Here is a 12367-nt window from a genome sequence, read left to right on the forward strand (position 1 = left end):
GTTTCCTTGCGCTACCTCGCAAACGCGGGAGACAGCGGCAAAAAGAAAAAAAAAAAAAAAAAAAAAAATATATATATATATATATATATATATATATATATATATATATATATATATATATATATACTCACACATACTATTTGTCATTTCCCGCGTTAGCGAGAAATGGCCTTTGAGGGAATACCCTCACTTGGCCGCCTTCTCCCAATCCCCAGGCTCATTCCTCTGTTTTTTAAGGTACCTCGCTAACGCGGGAAATGGCGAATAGTATATATATATATATATATTATATATATATATATATATATATATATATATATATATATATATATATATATATATCCTTTTTTTCTTTCATACTATTCGCCATTTCCCGCCTCAGCGAGGTAGCGTTAAGAACAGAGGACTGGGCCTCTGAGGGAATATCCTCACCGGCCCCCTTCTCTGTTCCTTGCTTTGGGGGGAAAAAAAATGAATAATGTAATGATCTTTTGAGTTAATACGCGTGCCTGAGTAACGCTTACGCGTTGGTATTTCTGAATGCATTTTATAAATATTAATTTGATTGTCCCTGATTTCTAAAAGGATTATCATGTCTTAATTCGTGTGATTGTATTGTCGAATTATTTTGATTACCTAATATATAACATCAACTTATACATGAAATACACTTTTGCACAATTAACAAGATGATCACTACTTTCACGACGAAAACATATAATGTGATATATTCATTCTCTTAGGAGAAACTAGTCGAAAGAATAGTGCCTTCACCTGGTAAATAATGTTCTGGATCTGCTTGTGTTACAGATGAAGGTATAATCAAAATCGTATTTTTACATTTGCTAGTCTTTACTATTGCGACTCCTACCGATGTTATTGATGACCAACCAAGACAAATACAAGTATGAATGCGTACTACATGAATGAAAACGTGATAATGATAAAGTAACTGAACCTGTGTTTAATATGCAATGTTGTTATTGTCTATGGATACATGAAGCATCTTATGCCCAGCTACGGAGAAGCGGAGGTGAATAACAAAATGTACATCCATTAGCATCGCTGTTTTGGTGGGATTAAATCGAGGTATGTTAACCTGTAGTTTACTTGCATACGATATTTGACCCTTCAGTAACTTGCTACGGAAGAGACTGCTGGAAATTAGTGTGAATCAATGTTGTAATGGTAATGAACATATCCACCTCAACCATGTAACTCCAGTTTGATTATAACCTTGAAATTTTAGGGGTATTAATATTTGGTCGAAAGTTACATCGGAATGGTATAAACTTTTATTATAGATAGATATTCATAGGTACTTATGCATGAAGGAGTTGTTATGTTTATTATAGATAGATATTCATAGGTACTTATGCATGAAGGAGTTGTTATGTATTATGATTAATAATGATGTAATGTTACACAATTCTACATTTGGCGGGAAACTATCAGTTTATTTACATGTAGTTGCCTGGGTACGATAATAGCTACTAAAGAACGGTATCTTATAAGAAATTAAAATTTACATGAATTCACTAATTGTATTGTCCATCCAGTCAGCATGCATAACATACTCATTAATATAGTAAAACGTAAACGAACAGAGACACACACTCATATTTGCACATACAAAGAATATTAACATACACCCGGAGTGGGTTGAGCTGTGCTGGAGAAACCAGAGGGAAATGACCCAACAGTGCATGCTGGAAGCCACAAGGTCAAACTGTTAAAGTCGCATCGTGAGCAAAAACCAGATTATGGAGAATAAACAGAACACAAGCGTAAGTGAATTAGAAATCTCACCTCTCTTTCACTGTGATTTGCATTATAGTACCGGTCATTTACCTGCGAGATGAGATACATGTTACGCTGAAGTTCATCTTTCGAAAAAGCATATCTTCATCTTGTTATTTATTGATAGTACCTTTCCCATAAGTGATATAAAGTTTATAGTTTCACTTGGTAATTTCGAGTGTAATGAGATGACAGTACAAATCTGGAATCCATAATAAATTTCAGGCATTATAAATGTCAGACCATCTGATGAACTGTTTAAATCTTTTGGAACTGTACTTGAGTTTTGGGAGCGAGTTGATATGATACAAGAATGGTAGTTGAGCAGTCACAGGCTATCACCTTTGAAAATAAACTTCACCTTCAAAGCTTCAATGTATTCTGCGCGTGTGTACAAATATATTCATATATGTATTTATTCCCGGACCAACTTCTCAGAAAGAATATTTGTGATACCCATGATTTCTTTCCAGAGGTTCCTTCTCCGTAAGGCTGCGCTACCTCCAGCAGCAGGGGTATATGAACTCCACGAGTGAGAATTCTTTTGATGACTCTACTTCCAGTGATACACCCTTGCCAAAGGTATAAATAACTTCAAGTAGGTGGAGTCCATTAGAACACACACACATCCATTATATATATATATATATATATATATATATATATATATATATATATATATATATATATATATATATATATATATATTCCTATTAGTCCATGGGGAAAACGAAACACGATAAGTTCCCTGGTGTACTTTCGTGTAATAATCACATCATCAGGGGACACAAGAGAGAAATAAAAGTCAGTTGATATACATCTCTGCAAAAGGAGAGGTTGGTTGGCTATTTGTGCCTTAGGATTATCGACTGTTAAGGTCATTTTGCCTTTCAGTATCAAGTTATAACCACATTAGAAAATCTTGAGCACCTTCTTCAGCTATTAAGACAATTCTAAAACCAAACACACTCTTCTCCAAATTTAAACATTAAGTTGTATTTTCATGAGAAGAGGCCCACTGTGGGCATGGGTTAAGTATCTGTATGAATGATTAGAGAGGGTTTATATATATATCATCCATTCATGAAACTGGGAGTGGAGTTAATAATGAAAGATAGATAGACAAGTGCAAAGTTGCATATTTACTAGGTATAGACAAGTTTCTTTTTCAGTACAGTAGTTCTAGATAATGTACGATAGTTCGTTTCTTGCTAGTATGTTTACCTAATGCAACAACATTTCACTCTGGGTCGCGGGAAGGTCTAATTGAGAAGAGAGTGTTTTCATATTTAGTTCTTGATTTAGAAATTAGATTATCGGTGTCCCTCTTCTGTGATCCAGCGTATAGAGTAGCATCATCGGCAAGCAATCTAGTAAGTAATGTTTATGCTTAGTAATGTGGTGCAATCATCCTCATTTACGACTTGGATAAATGTCTGTACCAATGGTTCACGTGTTATTTAGCTGGCTCAATTCTCCCTTTCGCTCCTATGCTGGATGTAATTTGAAATATCGGACATGTTTTGTAAAATGCTTTACGGTGATGTGGGTTAGAGTCGGTGGACTAACCCCCCAGTTGTATGTTATTCTTTGGTTAAACTGACTCTTGTTGTATGCAGTAAAGATTATGTGATAATTCATGTTAGCTTCACATTAAAACTAACTTTGTTAAGTGGCTTTTTTTTTTTGTTATACTCTTCATGTGATTAATGTGATTTCAGAAATATTTGCAGTGCACTTTTTGTGTTATATTTTACTGAATGATTTTAGATAAGGAAATTGGTTACGTAAGTTGGGGAAAATATGTAGTTGATTTCTAGCATGAGGCAGTATCTGTAAAATATCATCAGAACCTATAAATCCTCACCTAGTGGTTGAAATGCTGGGGGAAATATACCATGATTATACTTGCTTCCTGCTGAGTTTTGTGGTCTGTCTACATACAAAGGCATGTTGGTGGTGCATTCTCTTGAATGTAAAGTATATTTTTGCTAGACTATTGATAGTTAAGAGAAATCTTGATCCTTAGGATGTTTGAAAAGGTATGTCTAGGTTCCCATGCAACAAGTGCTTTGCTAACTTTGATTGACCCTATATGTTCCTAGGAGTGCTTCAGATGCCTTATATGATATTGTTTTGTAAACTACTGTGCTTGAAATCATGCTCTGCAGATATTTCTGTTAGTATAGAAAACTTTATAAAGCAGTTAAAACTCATCGATAAGTGGCTAAACTAAACTTTTTTATCACTTACTTTCACCCTAGGTTTATTGAATAACCTTTTGGTATTGATTGTTATTAGCTTTATATTAATGTAGTGTTTAGAAAACATAAGTTGAGAATCATGATTTTGAGCTTGTACATTAATAGTAGATATTAAATGCAGGGATAGTAGCTTATCAGGGAATATATGGTGCTAATTAATGGAAAAAATAATAAATTTTTAGGTGTTAATAGAATCTATGAAAAAACCTCATCTAATTACCATAGTAGTCAGTGTTCATTTTGATGATTAATGTAATATACATGTTATACATATGATTGATTAATGTTTAAGATGTACTGCATCAGTCATACATATGACTGAGTACTGTGCAAATGGTGCCAGATGTCAACAAACATATGACAGTTCTTTGATATTGATAGGGAATATTTGGTGAGCCTTCTATAGGTATTACGAAAATTTTTGCTATTATTTTGCTTACATTTGTATTAATTAGACTGATATATGCAACCACTGCTACAAGCCCTGTTTAAGTATCTTTGACAAACTCTGATGCTCGATTCATGTTATGCAACGATTATTTTATATGCCAGACATTACTCTTAACATTGCGGAACAGAATAACTCAATGTCCAGATGTAATAGCAATATGGAGCTAAAAGGAGCTCATTATTGATATGTTTATGGGTCTCATTATATATAAGAAATCTTTTAATGGTAATGGTATGTTTCTCATAGGGTTTCTTGTGGTAATAAAAAGAGTATGGTTGAGAGAGCAGAAGACGGTGTATTGAAATGGTTTGGTCACATGGAGAGAATGAGTAAGGAAAAATTGACAAAGAGGATATATGTGTCAGAGGTGGAGGGAACGAGAAGTGGGAGACCAAATTGTAGGTGGAAGGATGGAGTGAAAAAGATTTTGAGCGATTAGGGCCTGAACATACAGGAGGGTGAAAAGCATGCAAGGAATAGATTGAATTGGAACGATATGGTATATCCGGATTGATGTGCTGTCAGTGGATTGAACCAGGGCATGTGAAGTGTCTTGGGTAAATCATGGAAAGATTTGTTGGGCCTGGGTGTGGTGGGGAGCTGTGGTTTCAGTGCATTACACATGACAGCTAGAGACTGAGTGTAAATGAATGTGGCCTTTGTTGTCTTTTCCTCGCGCAACCTAGCACGGGGGAAGAGGGGTGCCTTTTCATGTGTGGCAGGGTGGCGACGGGAATGGATGAAGGCAGCAAGTATGAATATGTACATGTGTATATATGTTGGAAAGGATCATTGCCATACATGTATGGACTTAGCAAAACACATAAACAAAATTTTGCAGCAAGACCTATAGTGAGTTTAGTAGGCTCCATCACATGTGAATTGTCAAAATGGTTAGTTTCTTTATTAAGCCCTTTATTGGGTAAGATATCAAATTCTGATATCTTCAACAATGTAGATTTAGTGAACAAGCTTAACAATATCAGTGTTGATTTTGATTTCAAACTTGTTAGCTTTTATGTTTCCTCACTTTTCACAAAAGTTCCAGTTGATGACCTTTTAGAATACTTATTTAATGTTTTGGATGATATTTATTTGCCTGTTTCAAAGTCTGTTTTCATTGAACTGATAAGATTGTGTATAAAAGACTGTGTATTTCAATTCAATGGAGATTATTATGCTCAAAAATTTGGTATGGCAATGGGTAACCCTTTTCCACCTGTACTAAGTAATCTTAATATGGAATTTTTTTAAACAAAATTACTGAAGGATATCTTACCTTGTAATGCATTTTGGTTTAGGTATATAGATGATGTTCTTTATGTTTGGCGAACAAATGAAAATTTACAAATATTTCTCCCCCTAACAATTTAGTTCCTTCCATCAAATTTACTGTAGCAAATGAAAATAATGGTATGTTACCATTTTTAGGTTGCGTGATCCGTAGGCAAGGAAACAATATACAGAAAACCTACCAATGTATGCTCATTTATCCATTATTACTCATCTTAACATGACAGAGTTTAATTATCATCATTTCAGTCTAAATTCCTTTGGGCATTACGTATTTTCAGTCCAGAGTATATTCATAGTGTGTTTGAGAAGATATATTGTATTGGATCTAAGTTAAAGTTCCCTAGATCTTTCATTGATAAATCATTAAGTTAGCAAAGAAATCATTTTATAAAGTTGAGCCCAAACCTCCCATTGACAGCAAGAATCTTTTAGTTCTCCCTTAATAATGATTTTACTTTACTTACCATGTTGCTTAAATCCTTTAATGTTAATGTTGCCTTCAACAACAGTAGTACCATAAAGAATATCTTAATCAGGAACTCACCAGAAAATTCTCCCAAGTGTATCTATAAGGTGCCATGTAGAAATTGTGATAAGTTTTATGTTGGGCAGACCGGTAAGGATCTTTCTGTTAGACTTAAGCAACATAGATATAGTATGAGAACGGGACAAGAATCAAAAGCTTTGTTTAATCATGCTAAAAACTATGAGTAATGCCATCTCAGTTATTAACTCTAACTCCAGTACCACGAGAAATTTCATTGAATCTCCTATTATTAGATACACAAAGAGTTATAATCTTAATATTAGTGATGATCTGTACAAATTGGATAACTTTATTGTTGATAAAATTTTTAAACAATTCACCTTCTTGTCCACATAATAAATTTATGACACACTCATTATCTGTCTTGGACAGTCGCATGTTTACCAAATGGGGTCCTAGCTACGTCTTTGTTGTATATCAACTGACTGTTATGTTTCTCTCGTATTTCCCCTGATGATGTGATTATTACACGAAAATGCACTTAGGAACTTATCTAGTTTCATTTTCCCCGTGGACTCAGGAATTTGTATGTATGTATACGATGAGATGTATAGGTATGTATATGTGCATGTGTGGGCATTTATGTATATACATGTGTATGTGGGTGGGTTGGGCCATTCTTTCGTCTGTTTCCTTGCACTACCTCGCTAACGTGGGAGACAGCGACTAAGTATGATGATTAGAAAATAAGATGATATATATATATATATTATTTATTTATTTATTTTGCTTTGTCGCAGTCTCCCGCATTAGCGAGGTAGTGTAAGGAAACAGACGAAAGAATGGCCCAACACACCCACATACACATGTATATACATACACGTCCACACACGCAAAGATACATGCCTATACATCTCAACGTATACATATATATACACACGCACAGACATGTACATATATACACATGTACATAATTCACAGTGTCTGCCCTTATTCATTCCTATTGCCACCTCGCCACACATGGAATAACAACCCCCTCCCCCCCTCATGTGTGTGAGGTAGGGCTAGGAAAAGACACACTCAGTCTCTAGCTGTCATGTAATAATGCACTGAAACCACAGCTCCCTTTCCACATCCAGGCCCCACAGAACTTTCCATGGTTTACCTCAGACGCTTCACGTGCCCTGGCTCAATCCATTGACAGCACATCGATCCCGGTATTCCCCGTCGTTCCAATTCACTCCATTCCTTGCACGCCTTTCACCCTCCTGCATGTTCAGGCTTCGATCACTCAAAATCTTTTTCACTCCATCTTTCCACCTCCAATTTGGTCTCCCACTTCTCCTTGTTCCCTCCACCTCTGACACATATGTCCTCTTGGTCAATCTTTCCTCATTCATTCTCTCCATGTGACCAAACCATTTCAGAACACCCTCTTCTGCTTTCTCAACCACACTCTTTTTATTACCACACATCTCTCTCACCCTATTATTACTTGCTCGATCAAACCACCTCACACCACATAGTGTCCTCAAACATCTCATTTCTAGCACATCCACCCTCCTCCGCACAACTATATCTATAGCCCACGCCTCGCAACCATATAACATTGTTGGAACCACTATTCCCTCATACATAACAGTTTTTGCTTTCCAAGATGATGTTCTCGACTTCCACACATTCTTCAACGCTCCCAGAACTTTTGCCCTCTTCCCCACCCTATGATTCACTTCCGCTTCCATGGTTCCATCTGCTGCCAAATCCACACCCAGATATCTAAAACACTTCACTTTCTCCAGTTTTTCTCCATTCAAACTTACCTCCCAATTGGCTTGTCTCTCAACCCTACTGTACCTAATAACCTAGCTCTTATTCACATTAACTCTCAGCTTTCTGTTTCACACACTTTACCAAACTCACTCACCAACTTCTGCAGTTTCTCACCTGAGTAAGCCACCAGTGCTGTATCATCAGCGAACAACAACTGACTCACTTCCCAAGCTCTCTCATCCACAACAGAGTGCATACTAGCCCCTCTTTCCAAAACTCTTGCATTCACCTCCCTAACAACCCCATCCATAATTAAACAACCATGGAGACATCACACACCCCTGCCGCAAACCTACATTCACTGAGAACCAATCACTTTCCTCTCTTCCTACACGTACATCCTCGATAAAAACTTTTCACTGCTTCTAACAACTTTGCCCCCCCCCCCAATCTATGACTCACTTCCGCTTCCATGGTTTACATCCGCTGCTAAATCCACTCCGAGATGTCTGAAATACTTCACTTCCAGTTTTTTTTCCATTCAAACTTACCTCCCAATTAACTTGTCCCTCAACTCTACTGAACCTTATAACCTTGCTCTTATTCACATTTACTCTCAGCTTTCTTCTTTCACACACTTTACCAAACTGTCACCAACTTCTGCAGTTTCTCACCTGAGTAAGCCACCAGTGCTGTATCATCAGCGAACAACAACTGACTCACTTCCCAAGCCCTCTCATCCAGAACAGACTGCCAACTTGCCCCTCTCTCCAAAACTCTTGCATTCACCTCCCTAACAACCCCATCCATAATTAAACAACCATGGAGACATCACACACCCCTGCCGCAAACCTACATTCACTGAGAACCAATCACTTTCCCCTCTTCCTATCTTGGACACATGCCTTATGTCCTTGATAAAACTTTTCACTGCTTCTAACAACTTTGCCCCCCCCCCCCCCCTCCCCTTCCAGCAAGGCAGCACCAGGAACAGACATAAAATGCCACACTCGTTCACACTCAGTCTTTAGCTCTCGTGTAATGCACCAAAACCACAGCTTCCTATCCACATCCAGGCCCCACAGAACTTTCCATGGTTTACATCCGCTGCTAAATCCACTCCGAGATGTCTGAAATACTTCACTTCCAGTTTTTTTTCCATTCAAACTTACCTCCCAATTGGCTTGTCTCTCAACCCTACTGTACCTAATAACCTAGCTCTTATTCACATTTACTCTCAGCTTTCTTCTTTCACACACTTTACCAAACTGTCACCAACTTCTGCAGTTTCTCACCTGAGTAAGCCACCAGTGCTGTATCATCAGCGAACAACAACTGACTCACTTCCCAAGCTCTCTCATCCACAACAGAGTGCATACTAGCCCCTCTTTCCAAAACTCTTGCATTCACCTCCCTAACAACCCCATCCATAATTAAACAACCATGGAGACATCATGCATCCCTGCCGCAGACCGACATTCACTCACAACCAATCACTTTCCCCTCTTCCTATCTTGGACACATGCCTTATGTCCTTGATAAAACTTTTCACTGCTTCTAACAACTTTGCCCCCCCCCCCCCCCTCCCCTTCCAGCAAGGCAGCACCAGGAACAGACATAAAATGCCACACTCGTTCACACTCAGTCTTTAGCTCTCGTGTAATGCACCAAAACCACAGCTTCCTATCCACATCCAGGCCCCACAGAACTTTCCATGGTTTACATCCGCTGCTAAATCCACTCCGAGATGTCTGAAATACTTCACTTCCAGTTTTTTTTCCATTCAAACTTACCTCCCAATTAACTTGTCCCTCAACTCTACTGAACCTTATAACCTTGCTCTTATTCACATTTACTCTCAGCTTTCTTCTTTCACACACTTTACCAAACTGTCACCAACTTCTGCAGTTTCTCACAGAATTATCCACCAGCACTGTATCATCAGTGAACAACTGACTCACTTCCCAAGCCCTCTCATCCAGAACAGACTGCCAACTTGCCCCTCTCTCCAAAACTCTTGCATTCACCTCCCTAACAACCCCATCCATAAACAAATTAAACAACCATGGAGACATCATGCATCCCTGCCGCAGACCGACATTCACTCACAACCAATCACTTTCCCCTCTTCCTATCTTGGACACATGCCTTATGTCCTTGATAAAACTTTTCACTGCTTCTAGCAACTTGCCTCCCACACCATATACTTTTAATACCTTCCACAAAGCATGTCTATCCACTCTTATCTTATGCCTTCTCCAGATCCATAAATGTTACATACAGATCCATCTGTTTTTCTAAGTATTTCTCACATATATTCTTCAAAGCAAACACCTGATCAACACATTCTCTATCACATATGAAACCACACTGCTCTTCCCCAATCTGATGCTCTGTACATGCCTTCACCCTCTCAATCAATACCCTCCCATATGATTTCCCAGGAATACTCAACAAACTTATACCTATGTAATTTGAACACTCACTCCTTTCCCTTTATACAATGGCACTATGCATGCATTCTGCCAATCCTCAGGCACCTCACCATGAACCATACATACATTGAATATCCTCACCAACCAGTCAACAACACAGTCACCCCCTTTTTTTTTTTTCATTAATTCCACTGCAGTGCCATCCAATACACCCTCAAACATAGGCCTCTGTGGTTTGAACACTCACCTTTATCCTCTTTTGTACTTTGGCACTACGCATGCATTTTGCCAATCCTGAAGCACTTCACCATGATTCATACATACATTGAATATTCTTGCCAAACAAATAACAGCACAGTCACCCTCTTTTTTAATAAATTCTAATGCATCACCATCCAAACCTGTTGCCTTACTGGATTTCATCTTCTACAAAGCTTTCACTACCTCTTCTTTTGTAACCAAACCATTCTTGTGGGAATGGAATCATTTACTCCCTCTTCCTCTAAGACTGATTCTTTGTCCAATCCATTGTTCATCCTTTCCTGTTTTGAGGTCCTTCAAACTAGGGATTAGGTATTATATTGGGCTTGGAAAAACTCTCCTTCCTCTGGTTCCTATTCATCTTTTATCAGTGCCAATAATTGCTGCAAACACATTATCTGTGAGGCGAAGCATTCCCTTATTCAAAAGAAGTGCAGTAACATCTCCTCGTCATCTACTGATAGGTCTTTCTGGTCTTTAGCTAAGGGCATCTCTAACGACTTCTTTTCTCTTCCTTTCCCTCATTTTTCCATTCTGATGGTAATATAGCTGTTTCTCCTGTTGACAAAGCAACTTTCTTTGGTTTTTGTTTCTCCTCAAACTCCAACTTGGATGGCTCTAACGTTCCTTCACCCCCTGATGCTCCTCTTACTAATCCAATGCCTCTTCCCATAATCTCCTTTTGGACTGTCTAAAAAGCACTTCTTTCTCTGGAAGCTAGCAAGGTCCTGATGGCATCCATCCCATTTTACTGAAAGAGTGTCCCTCTGAACTTGCACTTGTGCTTGCTCATCTTCCATTTCTGTGTAAAACCCAAAACCTTTCCTTTTCTTAGAATATTCTTTGATACATCCCATCCCTAAGAAGGATGATTATTCTGACCCCTCTAACTATCATCCTATTGCTGTGACATCTACCATTTCCAAAGCCTTTGAATCCCTCCTCAACTCCTATGTCATTAAACATCTTGAAAATTACAGTATTCTCTGTGATCACCAGTATGTCATCTGTAAGGTGAGATCCACTGGTGATATTCTTTCCTATCTTACTAATTTCTGTTCATCATCCCTTAAAGATTTTGTTGAGTCATGTATGGTTGCTCTTGACATATTTAAGGCCTTTGATGGTGTGACATCTGGGTCTCCATCTCTGAACTGCCCTCTTTTGGCTTCCCTCCCTCGCTTAGGTCCATCATATCTAGCTTCCTCTCTGGCTGATCTACCTCAGTTGTTGTTGATGGATCAGCCACCACCTTTTCACCATCAACAGCAGTGTACCTCAAGGTTCTGTCCTATCCTATACATTTTTTCTCCTTTTTTAAACAGTTTCCTTTCCTTCACAAATAATCCAATGCATTCATGTGCTGACATCTCAATTCTGCATTCATCCACATCCTCCTCTCACTCAATCTGCATCTCGTCTTGACACAGCTTCCTCAATAAACTCAGACTTGGACAGGATATCAATGTGGGTACACAAATCCTGTCAAGTTTAATGCCTCCAAGACTCAGTTTCTACCCATCTCCATCGAAAACTCCTCACAACTCTTGTCTCTCCTTTGATGGTTCTGTAATTCCACTTCTTGTTTCAAGGAACATACTTG

General features: G+C 38.2%; 1 protein-coding gene across 1 annotated transcript in view; it reads left to right on the top strand.

Moving 5' to 3' along the window:
- The first annotated feature begins 2280 nt into the window (after window positions 1-2280).
- The window catches only part of LOC139749312 (uncharacterized), a 276562-nt gene continuing 266475 nt past the window's right edge, over window positions 2281-12367 (top strand). Inside the window, exon 1 of the mRNA XM_071663037.1 lies at window positions 2281-2382. Within this exon, the coding sequence (XP_071519138.1) occupies window positions 2348-2382 (35 nt within the window). The 5' untranslated portion in view covers window positions 2281-2347. The remainder of the gene's footprint in view (window positions 2383-12367) is intronic.

The sequence above is a fragment of the Panulirus ornatus genome, chromosome 7 (genome assembly GCF_036320965.1).
Source record: "Panulirus ornatus isolate Po-2019 chromosome 7, ASM3632096v1, whole genome shotgun sequence".
NCBI classification, from domain to species: Eukaryota; Metazoa; Arthropoda; class Malacostraca; order Decapoda; family Palinuridae; genus Panulirus; species Panulirus ornatus.